Here is a 23,868-nt window from a genome sequence, read left to right on the forward strand (position 1 = left end):
TAAACTAACAGCTAGGATCAACCATAGGAAATGTTAATTTCTTGCAGAGTCTAATAGAAGCACACTGCTGATTGATGAAAAGTTATGCTGGTCTTACAAGAGCTACAATTCTCCTATTTATTTCATTATCATAACCACATGAAAAATACCAGAGGACTTCTAAAGCTGCTAATTTCTGTTTGTAAAAAGCTTCTAAAAGGCCAGATTTGACATATGTCCTAGAGGTTACAGCTAATTATTAGAATTCAAGAAGAACTTTGTTCCTATTATCAACTGAGTCACTAATTGCATACTCTGAGGCAAGCCACTTAACCCAATTGTAAAACTTGCTAAAGCAAGACTTCTCTGCAGAGCAAATGCTGCATTTGAGTAGAGCTATCCTGAGTATAGATTTTCTTCAACCTACCATATACATTCTGAGATTACCAGAGGAGAATGCCCCTTTGTGAATTATACACATTTTTGACTATTCACACTCTCTCTACACGAAGTCTCTACTAAAGAATAAGAGACAGTGTGTTTTCAAAAGAAAAAATAAAACACCTCATTCTGCTAAAGAAATGAGTGCAATATTTTATACTTTTATACTTAATGCTTGCTTAACTTCTGATGTTTAAATGGTGCCGTTAAGCAAAGTAACAACTTTATTTGAGATGATGAACTTGTGATTTACCTGATATCTAAATGACGACTTGATGTCACCATTACCAAACAAACAAAAATAAAATATAGCAATTTTCTGGCAAACTTTTTGCATTTTCTATCATTTGCCACATTCCTATTTAATCCTAAGAAAACATTACTGTATTACTGTGGAGATTTGTGATAGTAACTCCTCACTTAACATCGTCCCAGTAAACGTTGTTACGTCGCTGATCTATTAGGGAACATACTCCTTTAAAGTTGTGCAATGTTCGCTTATAACATTGTTTTGAGTTGGAACTAGGGTGGGCTGGCAGCCCCTCTATTAGCTCCCCTCCACACAAACCCCCAGCGTCTCCTGCTGACGGCCCCTGCAGATCAGCTCCTCCCCCATCCTGAACGTGGTGAAACAGCTATTTCGCCGTGTTCAGGAGGCACGGGGAGGGGGGAGGCACTGCTCCGCGGGGCCCACCAGTGGGTGGGAGGCACGGGGGTGGAGGAGAGCTGATGAGGGGCTGCCGGCCCACCCTGGTTCCAAGCCCCCACCCGCTAGCTATGACGGGCTGCTCTTCCAGAGAATCCTGCAAGTACCGTACTAGCAGGCGATGAAAAAAATTTCCTGGAACCTAACCCCCCCATTTACATTAATTCTTATGGGAAAACTGGATTCACTTAACACCATTTTGCTTAGTCGCACTTTTCAAGAACATAACTACAACATTAAGCGAGAAGTTACTGTAATGAGATTGAGGCACAACAGAACCTTGCTAATTTGCACTGATGGTTAAATCACGGCACTCAAGCCAACAGCCTCCTGGTATACACAAGAAGGCTGCAGGCTGGGCCTTGACAGTGAAGGAACTTCAGTTCTTGAGCAAACTTCCTACCTTGGTCCAACAAAACCCTTTGTTTGTTGACTTTAAGGGCATACTGGCAAGGACATTCCATTCTTCGGGACTTTGGAGACAAGGGTGGTTAACTGTTATGAATTTAATCTGTAAGTTTTATGTTTTCATACTGTGCATGGATTTAGGGCCTGATCCTGTGAGGCTGCAAAGTAGCCTGGTGCACTCCACACCCATGAAAGTCAGTGATCATCAGAACATTAAAGCCTATAAAAATAACTGGAAACTCCTTATTTTGGGAAATTAATAAGTAAAATTAAACAAGGAGATATGAAATCTTAGTAACATCAGATCTAGCCACAGTTGTTTCTACCAAATCTTTGCTGAGAAGAGGAGGATTGCCATTGTGTGTGTGAAATACAGAGAAAGCAGAACAGTAAAGTGTGAATTATTGAGGTTTAATTTTTATTGTTATTGATAATACCTAATAAAATGTAAATATCAATAATGGTAAGGAGACAGGATAACAAGCTTTAGTTTTTGGAAAGAACTCTCAGAAATGATTCAGCAATGCCTCCTCTACAACTGACTATATCAGAGGTTCTCAAACTGTGGTCTGTGAACCATGCTCCATTCAGGTGGTCCTCGGACAGTTCCCTCTGAGGTGCACACCTGGGCGGCCACACATGAGAGAATGAGGGGCCACCCACCTAATTAGTGGTGCTCTGCAGGCGTGACTCTACTAGAATGAAGACGCACATGTGAGGTGGTGACCTTGGGGGGCTTAGGGGGTAGGTGGGAGGGGGCAGTGGAGAAGAGGGAGAGAAGAGGGAGTGGGGGGAATTTGGGATGTGAAGGGCTGCAGAGGCCAGAGAAAAAGAGGCAACTTTCCCCAGCTCCAGGGCTGCAGCTGCCGAGGAGAGACCCCCCTTCTTCCCAGCACCAGCTCAGGGGCTACCGCAGCGGGGGAGAGATGGCACATCCATTGCATTAGAAAGATAAGACTACTGATATTAAAATGCGACTTGTGTGCTTTTATTTGTAGAGCAAAAAAAAACCATTAATTATTATTAAGGGTTTTTTTTATATAGCACTTTTATCCAAAGCACTTTACAATAGTTAGCTAATGGTACAAACAACATTTGGAAAGATCATTAAGTGGTCCGCCAAGACGCTCAGCAATTTTCAAGTGGTTCGCGGAAAAAAAAAGTTTGAGACCCACTGAACTATAAGAATAGGCACATAAATCAGTCATACATTTTTATTATAATTACCATCTCATCTGTAGTCACAAATAGGATTATATTGTTTAGTTCCTTTTTTTAAAATAGTCATATAAAATATGTATTATATATTAATATTTTAACAAGTATTTTAAGATAGAATCTTTTATGGTTCATATCTCATATTTGCCATTATAAAAAAGTAGAAGCCCAGACTTCAACATAAAGTAAATTCATTCAGTAAAGTGAAGTCAGTGAGTGAAACAGAACTTTTCAGTGATATTTGCCTGAATAAAAAGTGACTAGATATACATCCATTATTATACTATAGTATATCACTTTTATCTTACATCAAACACATAATACAAGCCACATGCATCTTGTTCTATAAACACACCTTCATTCTAGAAATACACAGTTACTTGTCTTTACCTTAGCTATGGCATTTTCTGGTTCAACATGTAATACTTTGGCCAAATCCTCTATAGCTGCCTGGTAATTCTGTAGATGTTTGTGTACAGTGGCACGGCGCATAAGAGCTACAAATTAACAAAGAACATACTATTTATATTGTATTGTTCTAAATTATACTGCAGACTACAATTAATTCACATTTAATCAGAGAAAGTAAAGTACAAAACAATTCTGCATTACATTTCATAAAGCCTTGCATCCACTTCATAATGGCTATGTATTAAGTTACCGATTTTTTGTAATCACATAATTTGATACGACATACCCTACATTTATATGGTGATACATGAACTATCATTCCTCTTAATAACTTTCCAATTTGTCCCACTCTCTCCATATAAGTTAAGTTAGCTATTTACAAATACTTACCTTAGTAAGAAAACATGCACCGAGCACCTTTCACTGCTGTTTTAAAGCAGTTGTTAAGCCTGTTAAAAGGTGCTTTTCTGTGAATATTAGGAGACAGTGCATGTCACCAATACGATGTGGCTAACAATCATCATTTTGAAAGCATGATCTGACCACACACCATCATCCTATTGTCACTTCAGTCCAATCTTAGAATCTTGGATCAAAGATAGGCAGGACAAAACTGCACAAATCCACAAACTGCCATTTAAAGTAGCATAGGCAGAGGTAATCTGGGACTAGTTTTCCCCACATCTGAGGTCTGACAACTGAAGTCAAAGGAAAGATCTCCCACTGATTTCAATGGATGATAAACCAGGCCTGTGTTTCCCCTCCAGCCCCGCACCCTGAAAAAAGACTTTTCTCTAGAAATAAAATTCTGAGAAATGCAAGTTTACATCTCACCTTTTAGGTTGCCAGGCTCCAAATCTAACACTTTCTCACAATCCTGAAAAGCATTATGCCAGTTTTGAAGTTTGATTTCTGCTTGAGCTCTGTTATTATATGCTGCCACAGTGGGCAATACTGATATGCTCCTGCAAAAGACAGGACAAAGTGAGCTGTATGCTAGAAAGAAAACAAAAGTATACAAAAACTTAATTAAAGTCAGTTTTAAATTATAAAGAGCTATAATAAAATTTAAATCACTAAGCAATGCAATTTCAACTAGAGGACTGTGAAACAGTATGCAAGATCAATTTATTTTAAAATCATGGCAACATAGAACTGAAGCCGGGGCATGCTCTGTACAAAAGTGATGCATCTCTTAAAACAATTTAGAGAACTTTGAGGCTCCTCATCTCTTATTAAATCTTTCTTGTAAATTATGGTGACTAAAACAAAACCTACTTTTTATTTTCAATTTGGAGTGGTAGGGCTGGGTAGATGGTATATAGGAGGAAAAAAGATGGACATGCAGTATAGAATAATCAGGTTATAATGACCTTATTCTATATGGCTGTACACTAGATAGGATTGTAGTCACTTAAAATTGCTATCAATTCACTCTAAAACACATTTTATTCAAATTTTATGAATTTATAAACTTAAGTAAATAATAATTGCCATATTGGATCAGACCAGTAGTCCAATCAGTATCTTGTCTCTGACCAATGAAAGATGTTTCAGATGAAGGTGGAAAAAAATAAAAACTAAACAAACCATTGTGGTCAAATGTGTGGAAGTTTCTTCTAACCCTGCAAATTAGCGGTTAGCTCAGGCCCTGAAGAATGAGAGCTTATGTTCCTTCTAATAAACAAACAAATAAATATCTTACATAATGCAACTGTGGATGTTCTTGATATCCACATTATACCCCAAAAAACTACAGTAAAAGAACATTAAGGTTCCAAAGTCAAGCACTCAAAAGACAGAAAACACCAGAATTAAGGTTGCCTGTATATGCATTATAAGTACTTTAATTATGTGATCACATACTATTTTTGCCTCATTCAGTGCAAAGGATGAATGATGCTCACCGAATGGGTATCTAGTCAATATTTATTTTTATACTCATCACTTCATGTGTAGCCCCACACTTTATTTATTGCACACCATTCTACACTGAATACAGAATTAATTTCCTCATAGGCTTTTCTGTGAGATCATAGCATCTTACTGCTTTACATACATTAACGGATTTATCCTCACAATGCCCTTGTGAGAGGAGGTAGTATTATTATCCAAATTTTATACATAGGGAACTGAGGCACAGAAACTAAGACCAAAATGTCCAAAATTTTTGATGTCCAATTTAAGAAGCCTAGGGCCTGACTTTTTTTTAATGTGCTAATAAATGGTAAGCAATTATATGTTCAGAGCAGAATTCCCATTGACTTCAGTTGCAGCAGGGAGTGCTCAGCACTTCCACAAATCAGACTAGGTGTTGCAAGTTGCATAACCACAAAATGAGGAACACACAGTGGCCACCTGTGAAAATTTTGGTTTACAGACTTGCTCAACATCACACATGAAATTTGTGGCAGAGGCAAGGAGAGAATCCAACTTCAGAGTACCATTCAACTTCCTTAACCACAAGACTACACTTTATCTTCCTGCAGTTCCCCGCCACACATCTTCCAACTTTTGTAACAAATGAGGCAGGAGGCCCACAAACAACAACTACACAACAGGATTCATTTTCAGAGCATAGTCTACCCTGTGCACTTAAGGAGGAAGAGATCCTGTGGAAACCCAGCATTATTTTGTATCCCAATCTTAATATTTTTGCATTCTTGACCAGTACAGATCACTTAGAGCAGGGGTCTCAAACATGCAGTCCACGAGGTTATTTTCTGTGGCCTGCGAGCTCCTCGCGGCCCCCCCACCCTCCGCCAGCGTTTACCTAGAGCGGCTCCAGCCCGACACACACCGGGGGCAGAGCAAGATCTCTGCCTGCCTGCCCTACCCCCACGCCGCTCTGGGAAGCGGACAGAACCTGGGGGAGGAGAGGCGCAGGGGTGTGTTGATGTTGCTTCAGGCACCGCCCCCAGCAGCTCCCATTGGCCGCGGTTCCCCGTTCCTGGCCAATGAAGATGCTGGGGGCGGTACCTGAAGCAACAGCCACACACATCCCTGTGCCCTTGCTCCCCCACGTTCCAGCCGCTTCCCGGAGTGGCGCAGGGGCAGGGCAGGGCAGGCAGGCAGCCTTCCCTGCCCCCAGTGCGTGTCCCCCAAACTCCTCCTGCAGTCGAACCCCCTGCCCTGAGCCCCTTGCCGCACCCTGCACCCCGCCCCCCTGCCACACACCCCTGCACCCCAACCCACTGCCCTGAGCCCCCTGCCACACCCCGACCCCCTGCCGTACCCTGTACCCTGACCCCCTGCTGCACCGCACCCCTCCTGCACCCCAACCCCCTTCCCTGAGCCGCCTGCCACACCTTGCACCTGACCCCCTGCCCTGAACCCCCTGCCGCACCCCTCCTGCACCCCAACCCACTGCCCTGAGCCCACTGCCACACCCCTCACCCCTCCTGCATCCCACATCCCAACCCACTGCCCTGAGCCCTTGCCACACCCCACACCCCTCCTGCACCCCTGGGGGCAGGGAGGGGGCGGAGTTGGGGTGGAGATTTCAGGGAAGGGGTTGGAATGGGGGCAGGGAAGGGGTGGGAAGAGGCGGGGCCTCATGGAAGGGGTGGAGTGGGGGGCAGGGCCGAGGGCGGCAGGGGGGAGGTGTCAGTAATGCGGCCCTCAGACCAATGTACTAGTCCTCATGTGGCCCTCATGGTCATTTGAGTTTGAGACCCCTGACTTAGAGGATGATCTAATGAAGCTGTCCACAACAATGCGCCGTCATTTTCGTAAGTAGTTAATACTTACATTAGAACCCAACAGTGTGTATTACTACTTGAAATTATTCCTACCAATACATAATATGTTGCATTTATCAACAATGACTTTCATTTGGCACTATGCAGTTCATCTACTGTATAAACCTGTTCGTAAGCCGAATATTTTTGGTAAAAAAGTTACATATCAAAGAGCAGGGGTTGGCTTATAAACGGGTCTACACCAAAATTTGATGATTTTAAACTCTATGGAATCATTGAATTGAATATCTAATACATTGTTATTTTGTTTACCTGGAGCGTTTGCAGGCATAGAGCTCCTCGACTCCCTGTGGCCGTGGTTTGCTGTTCCCAGCTAATGGGAGCCGAGAGAAGTGGTGCGCCACTTCTCGCAGCTCCTATTGGCTGGGAATGGCGAACCACGGCCTCAGGGAGCCGAGGAGCTCCATGCTTGCAGATGCTCCGAGTAAACAAAATGTCCCTCCAGCAGCTTACCCTGACAGGCTGGGAGTCAAAGTTTGCTGACCCATTTTCTGATGTCAATACTGCAGCCTTTTAAAGTTGCAAAGGCTTTGTTTAGTGGACTAGATTGGCTTGAAAGGAATACTAAAAAGAGCAGTGCTGCAGATCTGCATGACATTTGACCAATGCATTTTACAAAATCCTATGCTTTACAAACCAATCAGAAAAATACAATGAATGATAGTATTATAGCACTGGTGTCAGTCCACTACTGTGTAATTTGATCTCTTAATGCATTTCTACCAATGGCCCTCATAAGTCTCGAGCCAATATGAAAATATAACATGCAGAATCGATGGAATCTCTAATAAAATTGAAATAGCCTGTTATCCTCACAGACATGCCAATCTACAGGGCTACTTTGAAATAAACAAAGAACAATAATAATTTGACAGTGATAAAGCAGGTGACATTCCTATATAAAGTCCTACAAAATCTATAACTACAATAATAATAATCTATTTTCATACTAGTATTTAAAATGAACAATGAAATCAAAAGAAAAGTCTGCTTATCATGCAGCATTCAAAATTAAAGTTGTTGAATATGCAGAAGCAAACAATAATTGTGCCGCTGCTCATGAATTCTGTATCAATGAGAAGCAAGTAAGAGAATGGCGAAAAAATAAAACACTAAAAGACATGCCAAGAAGCAAGAAAAAATGTCCAACGAGGTGCACTTCATTTCGTGAGCTAGAGAAAGATCTCAATAATTGGGTTGTTGAACGTCAACAAAATGGGTACATTGTCACTAGAACTGGAATTTGTCTGCGTGCTCTGCAAATGTCAAAAGACAACAAATACAAGTCAGTAAAGCCATCAATATTAGTCGCATCAGCGGGTTGGTGTACTCGCTTCATGAACCGTCATGGTCTCTGTCTTCGTCAGCGAACAAAGATAGCGCAAAAGCTGCCAAGATATCTGGAAGAAAAAAATCGAATCTTTCCAAAGGTTTATCATAAAATATCGAAAGGAATATGCATTTGAACTGTCACAAATAGGAAATATGGACAAAACACCAATGACATTCGATCTCCCAAGCAACAGAACGGCAACCAGTGTTGGTTCAAAAACAGTTTTAATTAAAACCACTGGCCATGAAAAAATCCATTTTACAGTGGTTTTATCATGTTTGGCAAATGGATCAAAGCTCCCTCCTGTTATTTTTAAAAGAAAAACCTTGTCTAAAAACATGGAATTTCCTGCTGGTGTCATCGTACGTGCACACGAAAAGGGACAGATGGATGAAAGTGGGACTAATGAATGGCTGGAAAAAGTGTGGAATAAGAGACCAGGAGCACTTTTCAAGAAACCTGCTATGCTCGTTTGAGACATGTTTAGGGCACACAAGACTGATGAGGTGAAAAACGTGGCCAAAAATATGAAAACTACTTCAGCTGTAGTACCTGGAGGCTACAACGGCTTGAGGTCTGCCTGAACAAACCCTTTAAAGACAGGCTACACAAAATGTGGTCTGAATGGATGTGCTCAGGCATAGTGAAGTTGACAAAAGGCGGGAATCTTACGAAGCCCGAAATCAATCTGGTTGCCCAGTGGATCAAGAACGCGTAGGTGTCTATTCCCTCGGAAATGAAAATCATTTAGGAAATGCTGTATCAGCAATGTACTCGACGGGTCAGAAGATGTCATATTTGATGACACAACAGAGGCTGATGATGAGAAGGAATCTGAGTCTGAAGACGACATTGCCGACATCTACAATGACAATGCAGGTGCAGCTGTGACTGAAGCCGAGTTTAATGAACTGTTTGGTGAATCAGAGACTGATTCAGACTTTGAAGGATTTTAAGACTTTTTAAAGTCTCGTATTGTTCTAAGTTACTTGTTTTAAATATCCCATTGGCTGGGAACAGCAAACCGTGGACACTGGTAGCTGAGGGGCTCCATGCCTGCAGATGCTCCAAGTAAACAAGAAGTCCCGACCTGCCAGCAGCTTACCATAACGGGCCAGGAGCCAAAGTTTGCCAACCCCTGAAATATAGGGTCGGCTTATGAAAGGATCATAAAGTTTTTGCTATTTTTACCTAACCATCTTGGGGGGTTGGCTTATAAACGAACAGGCTAATGAACGAGTATATACGGTACTTTTGTGAGGTCCCTCTGGAGTCTCCTCTAGTCTTAAATAACCTAAATAGTTTTGTATCAGAGGGGTAGCCGTGTTAGTCTGGTTCTGTAGAAGCAGCAAAGAATCCTGTGGCACCTTATAGACTAACAGACGTTTTGCAGCATGAGCTTTCGTGGGTGAATACCCACTTCTTCAGATGCAACAGTTGCATCTGAAGAAGTGGGTATTCACCCATGAAAGCTCATGCTGCAAAACGTCTGTTAGTCTATAAGGTGCCACAGGATTCTTTGCTGCTAAATAGTTTTGTGTCATCTGCAAATTTTGCCACCTCACTCTTCACCCATTTTTCCTCGTTGCTTATACATCATTAATCAACATGCAGAATCTTGAGATACCCCAATGTAAAATCTTTTGCCATTTTAGAAAGTTGATCATTATGTTGCTTCAACAAGAAAGACCCTGAACTAGATTAACATATACATAATATTAATTAATAATTACAAGTTTTAAATAATGGTTCACATGACATTAACTCACCGAGTGTAATATGTCACTGCTTCTTTATAATCCCCAATGGCAAAGACTTCATTACCTTTTTCTTTTTCACGACTAGCAATAAAATTTCTCTCTTTCTTAGTCATACCTAGAACATAATAGTTAGCTGTTTTTATATCTAAAAGTTAACAGATGCAAAATATGACATTTTAACATAGAAGTATTTTAATTTAATTATATTGTGTACATTGGTTTTAAAAGTTATAGAGAGTAGACTACAAGACAACCTCTCTATTAAGACATAATCCATGTTATTAAAAAAAGTGTGAAAACTCCTAAAGTGAAACAAAAAAAGGAAACTTTATCAGTATGTTTAGATTTAAAGATAAAAGATTGTATATGGATATTTTGTATTCAGCAACGTTCAAGTGACTTTAACACATTTTTCAAGACTCTTTTCAGTGGAAAAATTGTACTGAAAGTTTCTAGGATGAACAGAATCCAAGGGCAGACAAAATTGAGTATGCATTAGAAAGGAAATACTTGAAAAATCTGTGCCTCTTGGCTTAAGACTTAAGACCTTTGCCATCCTCCATGCCACCAATAAAATCTTAGAGTTTAAATAAGTAAATAAAGTGAGCACTGGGATGCCCTATAACAACTTCTCTCTGTATATACATTATATACAACAAGCAGGAAACAATGGGCTTAGTATCTTTGCAATTTTCTTCCATTATGAATTATTAAACACACAGTATAATGTATACAAAACATTAAACTGATCTTTAAGCTATTTCTATTTCAAATTCTCTTTTGGTAGAGAAGACTATGTGCTTTCACTTTGATAAGAACTATGTAGAAAAACGTTTTCAGATGAATAATTGATCCTTCTGCATTTGTAGTAAAAGCTAGCAGGTTTGGAATAACTACCACTAACACTCCAGAACGATCATTTGTTTGGGCTAAAACCTGTTTTCCACTTTGCTAGGACAAGCTTCTATTATCTGGCCATCTGAGGAAATGGGTCAACATGTTGAAAGGTGATGGGAAGCCAAGTCATCAGAGGAAGGAAGCTGGATGGTTAAGAAGGTGAATAAAGTTCTCAGCAGACCAATTCAGGGTTGATCCAAGCAAGTCTTAAGCTTCAGATTAACTTGCAACCATTAACAGACAGTAAGCAGAACTAGATTTTCTCATTATTGCATGGTAGGTAATAAGCCAGCATGTATGTACTGTCCCCAATTATTTTTATTCAGATAATTTAAAGACAACTGTGGTTTCAATACTCTTTGAAAGCACCCTTAAATACCTTTAAACTACACACACAGCATACCAACATGCATGAGCAATGCTATAACAACCAAGTAGTATCAGCATTATAGAAGAAAAATAAAAATCTGTTTCAAGCTTCCACTCATTTGTTTTTTTATAAACAGTAAGAGGAAAGTGATTCTAAGCTCTACGAGAATATCATAATTATGCCCTGATACGCTTTATGTTTTGTTTACAAATGGGATAAAACAATCTTGATGATGTATTTATCTTCAGCATCTCCAGCCCCAATTTTATGCTTATATTTAAAGCAAATCTTTTTCAATAAGCATTATTAGAAGGCGTATCACAATTTCTGCAAAATGGCCATTTTCTGGGATGACTTACTAAGAACATGGTTTATTTTTATTTTCTGTGATGGCTGAAAAAAGCAAGGAAGAGATATATAGCAAAAGCACATTTTTCCTCTATAATGTTTCTTCAATTTGCATGAACATTCTACTGACCAATGTTAATTCTATATCTAATCAAAGAAAAGACAATTTTGATACTAAGTCATCATTTACCTGTTGTGTCTATTTTCTTTTCAATTACAGGTAAATTTGAACTAATATTGAAGCATGCTTTTGAATTATTTTCTTCATAGACCTCATCAACTTTTGAACACTCCTTTTCCACATCAAACCTTAAAGTAAAAAAAAATAAATTACATACACACAGTAAAATTCAGCAAAACAAGATTTCTTTACCCACAGAACAACATACTATATTTCAGATATAAACTAAATTAGGTACAAAGATTCTGTCAATCTGTTCAACAATCCAAAATTATTCAGGGAAAACACACAATTTTTTAAACAATTTATATTTCCTTTGTGTGTGTTTTCTTCCATGCTGTCCACTTCAAACCCAATACAGCATTCTAAGAATCAGGCAAAATTCAAGAAACAGTGTTTTAAAGGGCCAACCCTAAAAGATATTGAGCACTTTTAACTCCCACTGAAGACAACTGGAGTTGCAGGTACTTTTCACTTCTCAGGAACAGACAAAGTGATTAAATATTGTAAGTGGAAGACCAAAGGGAAAAAACCTACCTTTTTGTAACTGTTGTTCTTCAAGATGTGTTGTTCATGTCCATTCCATTTTAGGTGTGCACACGCCCATGTGCACAGTTGTTGGCGATTTCTGCCTTAGTAGTATCCGTATAGCCAGCTGTGGTGTCCTCTGGAATGGCGCTCCCATGTGGCAGCATATCAGGCGCCGCTGGCCCTGCACCCTCTCAGTTCCTTCTTGCCGGCAACTCCGACAGAGGGGTAGGAGGGCGGGAAATGTTATAGACATGAGCAACACATCTTGAAGAAAAACAGTTATGAAAAGGTAGGTAACCATTTTTAATTCGAGTGCTTGCTCATGTTGATTTCATTTTAGGTGACTCATAAGCAGAATCCACAGAGGTGGGCTCGGAGTTCACAGCTTAGCAGCTTGCAGTACTGCCCTACCAAAGCCAGCATCGTCCTGGGCCTGCTGGGTCAGTGCATAGTGGGACGGAAAGGTACAGCCAGACAAACAAGTGGCCACTTTACAGATGTTCTGGATAGGCACATAAGCCAGAAAGGCTGCCAAAGAGGCCTGCACTCTTGTAGAGTGAGCGGTAATGATCGCTGGGAGTGGCACCTTCACTTGGTCATAGCAGAAGCGAATGCAGGCAGTGATCCAAAAAGAAATTCTTCAAGTGGATACAAGGCAACCTTTCATGCTGTTGGCCACAGCGACGAATAACTATGTCAACTTGACGGGACCAAGCCATTCCGTAATGTAAAAGGCCAGAGCCCTCGTGACGTCTAGCGCGTGTAGCCTACGCTCCTCCTCCTCTGACTTATGTGGCTTCGGAAAGTAAATGTCCTGGCTCGAATGAAACTGAGAGACTAACTTGGGAAGAAAAGGCAGATGCGGTCTTAGCTGGACCTTGACCTTGTCCTTGTAGAAGGCCGTGTATGGCGGCTCCAAGGTGAATGCCCGAATCTCAGATATTCGGCAGGCCGATGTCACCTCAACCAGGAACACGACCTTCCAGGAAAGGAGAAGGAGAGAGCAGAAAGCCAGAGGCTTGAAGAGAGGACCCGTGAGCTAGGCCCTTAAGGAATCTGGCTGTGATATCCTGAGCAAAAACCGACCTGCCCTCGAACAGTGGGTGGAAGACTGAGATGGCCACTAAATGGACCTTGATTGATGAGAGGGACAAGCCCTGGATCTTAAATGCAGGAGGTAGCCCAGAATAAGCAAAGCCTGCTCAGGATGAACACTTTCGTCCGCAATCCAGCAGATGAACTATTTCCACGTGGCCAGGTATGTCGCTCTGGTGGACGGCTTCCTACTTCCCAACAGCACGTGCTGAACCTCAGCTGAGCACTGCTGTTCCTGCGCGTTTAGCCACGCAGCAGTCAGGCCATCAGATGCAACGCCGCCAGGCAGTGGTGCAAAAGTCTGCCGTGGTTCTGGGACAACAGGTCTAACCTGGACGGTAGCTGGAACAGGGTCGCCACTGAAAGGTCCAGTAGAGTGCTGAACCAGTGTTGGCGTGACCACACCGGCGCTATGAGGATGACTCTCACCTTGTCCTGTTTGATCTTTGTAAGGCCCCTGGGTAGCAACAGCACCGGAGGGAAGGCATACATCAAAGCCCCCAACCACAGGAGCAGAAAGGCATCCGACAGGGATCCTCTGTCCATGCCCCCAATTGAGCAGAAGACGTAGCATTTCCTGTTCTGCTAGGATGCGAACAGGTCCACCTGGGGAGTTCCCCACCTGAGGAAGATGGAACAGACCATCTCCGGATGAAGGGACCACTCGTGGCAAGATGAAAATATCCTGCTGAGGCGATCTGCCAAAATCGTTCTTAGTCCCTGGAAGATAAGTGGCGATGAGATGGATGTTGTGCTGCAGACAGAAGTCCCAGAGCCAGAGGACTTCCTGGCAGAGGGCAAACGACCTGGTTCCACTCTACTTGTTGATATAGAAGAATGTAGCCATGTTGTCTGTCAGGACCTGAATAACCCTGTCTTGAACCTGAGGTAGAAAGGCTTGGCAGGCTAGTCGAACCACCCTGAGTTCCCTGACATTGATATGCAGGGAACAATCATGACTGGACCAACAACCTTGAGAGCTGAGAGTGCCCAGGTGGGCTCCCCATCCCAGGTTCAAGGCATTGGAGACAATGGTCACTGATGAGGCGGAGGCCGCGAAGGGAATGCCTTCCAGCACCAATATGGGATCCTGCCACTAAACGAACTGCCAAGTTGGGACACAGACCAACATCAGCCACACCCGAAGGGGTCTGAGGTGGAGTTGTGCGTGCCAGACCACATAAGTACATGCTCCCAGGTGGCCCAACAGTCTCAGTGGGCCCTATGAATACTGCAAAGGCAGAAATCTCCGACAACTGAGCACGTGGACACGCGCACACCTAAAATGGAATCGACATGAGTAAGCACTCGAAGAAGAAACAATGCTTCAGCCACCATTCCACAGCTGCTTTCCAGCTGCTTTTTCCAAAGATCTTTCATTAATTAATTCCAAGTAAATGTTACAGTTGTAACACAATCCAACAAAAGAAAAGAAATGCAGTCAGAAACAAGTCATCCACTACCTACAAACAATGAAGACCATTCTAATTATAACTGGACGGGAAACAAATTTTTCCACCTTGCAAGAATTTTCAAGATTTCAAAACTTATTCCTGACCCAAATCAAGTCAATCTTGACAATTTTTTTGAACCAAACATTTAGAAAATTCAAATCAGGTCAATCAAAATGTTTCATTTTGACGTTGACCTTTTAAAAGAGTTTTACCTTAAATTGACTTAAATTTCAAAGTGAAAAGTCCTTTCAAACTGAAAAATGGAACTTTTTAATTTAGAAAATGTCAAAATGAGATTTTGACCATTTGAATCTATTATTTTTCAAATGTTTTCAGAATGAGAAATTCATCAAAACTGTCTCTTTCCATGAACATTTTTTATTTCTACGAACTGGCATTTTTTTGAGAAAAAAAATTGTTGTTTAAAAATTTCCAACCAGCTCTAAATTTAATTATTTTCTGTAGACCCAATTAAATTCAAGGATTGGAAGACAGAACAGATAAGTAAAACTGCCATAAATATAAGAGATATTACACTAAAGTATTATAATACATCTTGTATTTTTCACAACAATAAATATAGCAGCTCCTTTCTAGTGTGTAGGTGAACAAGGAAAACAAAAATCACCTGCTCCATTTATTCTTACGCAGGTTATTCTGTCACAGGTTATTTGAAACTTAAATTGATTGACAAATCATTTTGCCACCCATTAGAGGGCACATGACAAGAGTGAATTTTGTCAAAATTATCTTTTGGCAATATATTTTCTAGACCACTTGTAAACACTAAGGCCCTGTTTTTGTAAACATTATGCACATAAGTACATTTTGTAAGATTAGAGCCTTATACAATGGTCAGATACCGTTAAGGCCCTGCTCCTGCAACTGACTGTTTGAGGGCAAAGTGTTGTGCCTGCACCAAGTCCAAGTCTATGGGGTTAATGGAGCTCAGTGCAGGAGCAGGAAATCCCCCTGCTTGGTGTCTTAATGCAGAAATAGGACTTAACACACACAAATACTACATTGAGGAACATAAAATAAGTATCGCCTGTTTTGTTTTTAAAGTTAGGGTTAAAAAAAATCACGTTAAATGTCCTTACTTGTTTTATTAATATTTCCTTAGACTTTAAAGTCTTGATGATTAAAAATGAAATTTGAAAAATTAAATTACTTATTATTTATGTTGTCTGTTTACTTTCTGGTCTACATATCTAGCTTGAACAAATAAGACTTTGCAGCTTCACTTTTTGTTCTCAAGTACTGGCTCCATGCTACACTGTTTATATTGTAAAGGGAATGTTTATACACATCTACCTCGATATAACACGACTCGATATAACACGAATTCGGATATAATGGGGTAAAGCAGAGCTCCAAGGGTGCGGGGCTGCACACTCCGACAGATCAAAGCAAGTTCAATATAACGTGGTTTCACCTATAATGCAGTAAGATTTTTTGGCTCCCGAGGACAGCATTATATCGGGGTAGAGGTGTATTAAATAAAAACATGTCTCACCTGTATTCTTATAATTTCATGCAATATATTATTAGGTGCATGAAACAGGTTTCTCTTTTAAAAAAAATCTAAATTAGTACGTAGTACAGTTCTATTGCAAAAACAAAGAAGTTCAATACAAAATTAAAAGACGACGATTTAACATACTTGTCCCATTCCCTGTAATCTCGTGGTATATTTTTCTTCTTTCTTTGTTTATTTTCTTTGTTCTAAAAGGAAAAGAAAGAGACTGAGAATTCATTGTTTAACAAATTCCTTGACTGGCAGTTTCGCTTTTTGTTCCCATAGTTATTCTCATCTGGGGTCAACACCATTCATGATTGGTCTCCAGCATATAGCTGTTTTCAAAACTTCACTAGTTTTCAAGACTTTCCTAGTTTTGACTTTTGTTTTAAGGGAAATCAGTAAGGTGTTTGATACACATGATTCCAACACTATACACTCACTCATGTATCAATCATCAGGTTTCTTTTCAACATGGAAGTCTTAAACTTAAAACTTAAGGACAAAGCACCCCAAATCACACAGTGACACCCAAAGGAAGAAAACTCAGTGAGGTTTCACTTGTGCACTTATCCCCATATTGTTCTAACATGAGAAGGTGGAAACAGGGTTTGCCCTCTTGTGGAATGAACCAGTGATCCAACCCCAAAAACCTAAGAGCCCTCAACAGCCAGGCCCTCATGCTCTTGGGAACCTAGTTCTCACATCCAGAATTGCTGCCTCAATAGAAACAAAATAACAGGGACATCTCAGCTGCTGATACCCCAAAACCTACCTTCACATTAATTTTCTTCTCGTAATTACACTGAACATAGGGGAAACAAGTCAGAATCACTGTCCTGTACATACCCTACTTGAACTGGGCAGGAAACAGTTTTCCTTTCCCATGAACATTTTTGAAATTTCAGAAATTTCCCCTTTCTGCTTTGGGACAAATCTGAGACCTTTCAAAGTTTTTCACAACAAAAGAGAGAGAGACCTGGCCTGGAACTAGACAGAGCAGAGACTTAAACCTGGCTTTCCCATGTCCCAGGTACATACCATAACCACTGGGCTACTCGTTAGTCACTTTGTTAGTCTGTCTCTCATTTTGACCAGAAATTCCACCCTCAACCTGAAAAATCTTTCCTACTAAAATTGCCTCAAAATTGGTTCATTTCCATGAAAAGTTTCCATTTAATTAACTGACATTTAAAAGTATATGTGATCTGTATGTATTTATTTACATGTAATTATTAACTAATTTGTTAATGCAGATGCATTCTCAGACAATTAATCAATCTAGCAATCACTTAAAGAACACTTTTATATAAAAGACACAAATCAGAAATTTAAATACTGTTAACATATAAGAGTTTAGAGTCAGTTGGGTCTATCAGTGCTCCAAAAATCTGCATGCTGGATGGGAATTAGATAGGATCATTTATAACACCACCCCAGGATTCAAACATCTCATTGGCAACTTATATTTTTCTCTCAATCCATTCTACATTATTGCACTTTGTAGGGAAATATTTAAAATATTACTTATTGTGTATGTTTTGTGAAGATTTATTAAATATGTCTTATAATTATATTAGGACGGTGATGGTCTCTAAAAAGGCACTGGAAATAACTCAGGGTATACAAAGTGAAGAGGTAGAGTACTGTATTAAAGAGATAGTTTGTTTTAATTTTGGTCACTTTCAAGCATGGGCATTGCCTCCCGAAACTGCAACCTCGGGCAACACTGAAGCGGGGGGGGGGAGAGGGTGGCAGATTTCTGCCTTCCATTTGGCACTGCTACCTTCCCAAGTCCCACCACGCTAGCCAGAGCCCCCTAGTGGGGCACAGAGGAACAGCTCCTAGCTACATCCCTCCATGCACCCTGAGCAGTTTTCAAAGTTTATGAGCTGACCCCTCCCTCTCCCCCCCCCTTTGAATTATAATTTTTGGTCATCCCCCAACCCAGACAGTCTGCGTGGCCTGCTGAGGTGAGTCAGGGCATGGAGGTGGTGCTCCCTCCCTGGGCCCTGCCATGCAGAACTGACCTGAGCCCCATGGGGCTCTGCCTCCCCATACATAGAAGTCAAACTACACCTATGCTTTCTAGGGATCCGTATTAAGCTCACTGATACTCCGCTGGTTACAATAAACAGTCAAGAAAGGATCAATTAACACATTATTTATGTATAAAGGCATACATATCTCAGAAATAAAAAATTAAAATGCATTTGTTACACATATTTTTAAGAAAAGAGATACCTGGCCACCATGAAGGCAGCTATTTGAACCACGAACTGCTGGCAAATTGTCTAGTCTCTCATGAAGTGTTTCTGTTACAGGAAATTGTATTTTATAATCATCTTCCTTCATTTCTGTCACCCAGCTCTGAAAAGAAACACATATCACTGCACCTCAAAACAGTAAATGCAGACCTCCTGATGATCTAATATAATATATTGCCCTGTATATACCCAACTCAAAGAATGATATTGATGAATTCCAGTTGGAGTCATGTCTAGCACTTCTCTGTTGCTATGATAGTCATCATAAGCTGAGATTTGGGAGAGTAGTGGAAGGAACAAATCATTTTTTAAAAAAATGTTTTTGACAAGAGTTTAGCGGATCCTCTTTGGGGAAAATGGCAATAATTAATCAAAACCAGAAACAGTGTAAATGTGATTAGGACACATTAGACTAATATATACATGACTTGTGATAAAAAAATCCAGTAACAACACAAAATATCAACCCATACATCATTATTGTAAGGAATCCCTTTCCAAACCATCTCTCACATATTAAACCTCAAAATTTCATTAAATCTCTAACCAAAAATAGGAGAACTCAAAGGGGTCATATTATTAAATTTAAAAAATTCCACAAGTGCTTGATACCTCTCAGGATCAACGCCAGTATGACTCAGTAGCATACTCAACTCCAGTCCAGAAAATCACAGGTTCATATTTCACATTAGGACTTGGACTTGCATCCAGTTATGACTGCTGAGATGCCAAACTATTAGAACTGATGTCCTTAAGATGAAACATTAACGCTAAAGGCTCTTCCACCTAAGTTCCCTCTACATTTTCAGCTAGATATGAAATTCTTCAATTCCTGTCCTAACATGTGATGCAGTGTTGATGTGCCCCAACATAATCAGATGCTACATTTTTTCAGTTAAGAGTGCTGCATTTCCCTGAATATAGTTTGTAAATACTTTGTGATTCTTCTGAATCAAAGGTGGTGTATAAATGTGTCATTATTTGTCGTGGCTGTTAGATGGAAGTTAAAGATTCAGGGGTCCTATTCAAATAAAAAGGATAACTAAGAGAGTTCTGGTCAATATTTCCACACTTAATGAAACAGGTCCTAATGTGCAAGGCCATGTGAACTATTAGCAACTGCAAATTGCTGCATTACTGATATGTAATCAGTAACCAGTCTGAGAACAACAGAGACAATCAAATTCTAAACAGGTTTACTACAAAAAAATCTGATCACTAATTAATTACTTTAATATATTTACATTGCCGTACCATATTAAATTAAAATTATACTTTACCTTCATTTCATCATTAATTTTTTCCCATTCTTCAGTTGTAAAGTCAGATGCAGAGGCTGGAGGTTTATCTTTTCGCAGGGCTCTGCTCCCTGGAGCTAAACATTCAATGCGTTTTTCACAGAATAATGTAAGATCGGGGTAATATCCTTCCTCACCAGACCTTAAAGGTAAAACGATGTCACATCATTTAAAAACTAAGCAAAACAAATAAACAATATTGCATTCTTCTCATATATATTATATATATGAATGATACAGTACTGACTACAGAAGACTTTTTTTCTTTGATTAGAAGTTGTTATTACCATTTTACAGAAGTTTGATGACAACTGTAAATTGAGTTGGTGGCCTTGGTCCAGTGTCTAATGGGCAAATGTTCACATGATAAAAAACACTGCAATTAGTACTAACTGTAAATATTCTTAGAGGACCAACACGGCTACAAGAACACTGTACATACAAATATTCTTGATATTCTCACCAAAAATTGCAAGGATTAAATCAGCACAGTGTCTGAAATAACCACACCCCCTCACAACTCCATCCTTGCCACAAATGAGGTACAGTGGTGGAACAATTAGAAGACTCTGCCACTGCTGCTACTCAAGCTGTACCTGTTCTGTGGATTTAACATAGCACTTCTATTTTCAGTGCTGTCAATAAGGAACCTTTCAAAAGATTAGTTTCCTTTTTTATTTTAATTTAGAGATTTAACTTATGTTAAGTCACCAACACTTTTAAGATAAGTCAAGTACTGAGCCCAGTACTCTTGGGCCAAATCCTCAGAATCTTACCAATAGATAAACTATTAACCAAAAACAAAATTAAAAAAGCAGTAATGTAAATAATAATGAAGATAGAATTTTAAATGTTTACCTCAATATCCTGAGAATTTTTTCCAGGTGTTTAACATCTGAGCACTTTTCAATGAATTTGTAGTCCAGATGATTAATAGGAATTTGATATGTGTTTGTTGTTCCCTGATCCCACAAAGATGAAACTGGCTGGTCACTCATTCCTTAAAATTTTTTTAAGATAAAACTAATTATTCTGCTGCCTGAAGTGGTACTCAGATATACTTTGAGGCAAATCTGATTTTAAGAAATAGTCCAGCCCTTAATTCACACTTAATCCTTACTCATGCATTGGCATGATGAAGGAGTTGCCAACTTGAGGCCCTGGTCTTGCAAACTACTCCACCTGTCCAGAGCCCAACTAACTTCACTGAGGGTCTGGGTGGGCACAAGGATCTATCAGCTTGCAGGACTGATATGACAGATTGTAAACTCTTTGAGGCAAAAAACCACTCTCTTCTATTGTGACCACAAAGTGCCACAAACGCATATAGCATTGCAGAAATAATAATTATAATAATGCAAGCAAAATTAGAAACGTCATAGACTACATATTCAAGTTTCTCCTTTGGAAAACCTTTTGGCTTCTGTTCCTCTCATGCAAGGTAATATACCTGTTAAATGAATATTGCTAATTTATTTTGTCCCTCATAAAGAAAAGGAAATGTATTGAAGAAAAATAATCTTAAAACTACTAGCAAGTTGAGGTAACTAATTTACGTTCCACAGGCATAGAGGAGAATAATTTGGAGGAGTTCTGAGGGACTGCCATGCATTTTTAAATGGAGTTGCTGCTGATAGATGTGAAAATGTCTACAAATGTTAATTTGAGTCAATATTGCTGTACTTCAGCCATATTTCTTGTGATCTTTAAAAAAATCCAAATGGCATGCTATTTTAATAGGAAACATCTAAATTATAAAATGTGGAAATTCCCAGTGGCAGCTTAAGACTCAAACAAATTAAGTTTGTACAATACAAAAGAGGCATATCCAGCACTCCCCTCACCATCTCTCATTATCCTCTTTCAAATCCTATCTTAAACCTCTCCCTTGCCATGATGCCTTCAAAACTGTTGACAATGGTTAGACCACTGTGGGGTTTCCTGGTACTCCCCATCTATCTGTCTGTATCCATCTGTTGTTTCTTATCTTATTTAGACTGTAAACTCTTTAGGGCAGGGATTCTTTCTGATCTTTTTTCAGCACCCAGCACAATGGGGTCCTGGTCCATGACAGGCTCGTAAGCACTCCAGTAACACAAATAATATATTTACTCTTCTTTTGCACTGGGTGATACATACAGGTTGAATATTCAAAATTCATTCTTCTCACACCTATGTATTTCTGCAACCTTCTTGTGTTTTTACAATCAGACTTTTCATAGTTCTATCTTTTATTATAATAAAGACAGAGAGCCACATTCTACTCCTTAAGTAGCACAGGTGCAACGCCAGTCAGTAGGAGTGTTATCATGTAACATCAGCAGAATTGAGCTCAAACGTGTGTTTCTGGTCATCTTTGCAACTCTCACAACAAAGGGAATAATCCCAGCAAAATTCTCTTCGTAGCAGGAGACTATAGACCTGCAAAGCCCGCCCTAGCCTAGCAACTGTTTCTGTGTACACCCTGGCTTCTGGCGAGTCCAGTAGCACGGCGTAAGGACCAAACCTCACCACCCAGCCAGGTCGTGGCAGGGGAGATAATACATAAACTCTGCAGCTTGGCCCCTTCCACAGAGGATCGGGAAGCACCAGGAGTCACGCTGCCCTGCCCCCCTTTCACACACAGCGAAACAGCCAGCAGGGCACTAGCATGCACGCGGATCCATCCCCTCGGGAGGGGGCTACACGCTGCGCGGGAAGCACGACCCCCCCCGCCCCGAGGCGAGGGCTTTGGGCCGCGCACCCGCAGCTCCAGCGCACCCCCTCACAGCCTCCCTGCCCCCTCCACACGCACACCCCACTCTCCAGGCCCGTGCACCCCACGCACCACAGCCGCCCGCATGCACCCCAGGCCCGGCTCCAGCGGAGAACGGCGGGCGGGGGGGCTCAGGCGTCGCGCTGGGGACGGGACACCAGCCCTGAAGGAGCGGGGCGGCAGCCCAGGCCGACCCACCTGCCCGCACTACTCCGCAGGACAGTCGGCGACTTCGCTCTCAACCCGCGTCCGGAGAGAGCAACCGGGCGCAGGACCCTCCCCCGCCCACTCGGCACATGCGCAGGGGGTCGGCCCGGCAGCGCTACCGTTGGAGTCGCGGGGCTGCGCGCGCCCCCGGCCCCCAGAGCTAGGGTCTGGGCCGGGTGTCTGCCTGTCTCCCCGCAGCCAGGCGCTGTTGGAATCGCGGCAACTTGCCCAGGTCCCTCTGCTGCGAGCAGCGGGGCGAGGCGTGCCTCAGCCTGCTTTACATGGGTAGCCAGAGCCTGCCGCGGAGGCGGGGCTGAGCAGGGTGCCCTGTCCTCCCCTCGAGCCTGGGAGAAAAGTGAGGGAACTGATGCACGGATGTCGGGGCATCAGCTGCACGTTCTGGGCATCCTAGCCCAGGATCTCCCAGTCAAAGTCAGGGAAAAGCCTGGTGTTTAAGGAGAAAAAGCAAACCTCCACAGCAGCCACCATTACTCTAGCCTGCCCTACTCAATGGAATGAATTTTGGCAGGTGTATTTCGAAAGAAACTGAGCAGGGGACAGAATGCCAGCCCTGAAGGAGCAGAGTGGGGCAGCAATTCTCACTCCCTTAATTTAGCAAGGTGATGAAATATACTGTCCCATTAAAAAAAATTAAAGGGTATCTTTATTTAGCAAAAACAACAGAAAAGTGGAAAATAAAATACCATTAGGAAGCTGCACAAGAGCTCCTAGAAATATTGTTTCCCTTAAAAAAACAAAAGTTGATTAGTGAAAATGCATCATTTACAAAATTCAAGTTTTTAAAAGAAAGAAAATGAACAGTTAAGGACATTGGCACAAATCCACAAAGAGACTTATGATGCTCAGTGCCACAACACCTAATACCTAACTTTGGTGCCTAGAAAATCATAGGAACACTGGCATTCACA

The 23,868-nt window shown here is 41.1% G+C and overlaps 1 protein-coding gene across 3 annotated transcripts in view; it reads right to left on the minus strand.

The window, feature by feature from the left end:
* SPAG1 (sperm associated antigen 1) overlaps nt 1–23,077 on the minus strand; it is a 55,548-nt gene extending 32,471 nt beyond the window's left edge. Inside the window, exons 1-9 of one of the 3 annotated variants that reach the window (XM_045006800.1) lie at nt 23,059–23,077; nt 20,836–20,977; nt 19,960–20,119; nt 18,657–18,782; nt 16,557–16,618; nt 11,823–11,941; nt 10,027–10,132; nt 3,998–4,128; nt 3,143–3,249 (exon numbers count right to left, since the gene is read on the minus strand). In XM_045006800.1, coding sequence (XP_044862735.1) covers nt 3,143–3,249; nt 3,998–4,128; nt 10,027–10,132; nt 11,823–11,941; nt 16,557–16,618; nt 18,657–18,782; nt 19,960–20,119; nt 20,836–20,975 — 951 coding nt within the window. In that variant the 5' untranslated portion in view covers nt 20,976–20,977; nt 23,059–23,077. The other 2 variants (XM_045006799.1, XM_045006801.1) reach the window with 2 other exon arrangements.
* Nucleotides 23,078–23,868: the final 791 nt, after the last annotated feature.

The sequence above is a fragment of the Mauremys mutica genome, chromosome 2 (assembly GCF_020497125.1).
Source record: "Mauremys mutica isolate MM-2020 ecotype Southern chromosome 2, ASM2049712v1, whole genome shotgun sequence".
Taxonomy (NCBI): Eukaryota; Metazoa; Chordata; order Testudines; family Geoemydidae; genus Mauremys; species Mauremys mutica.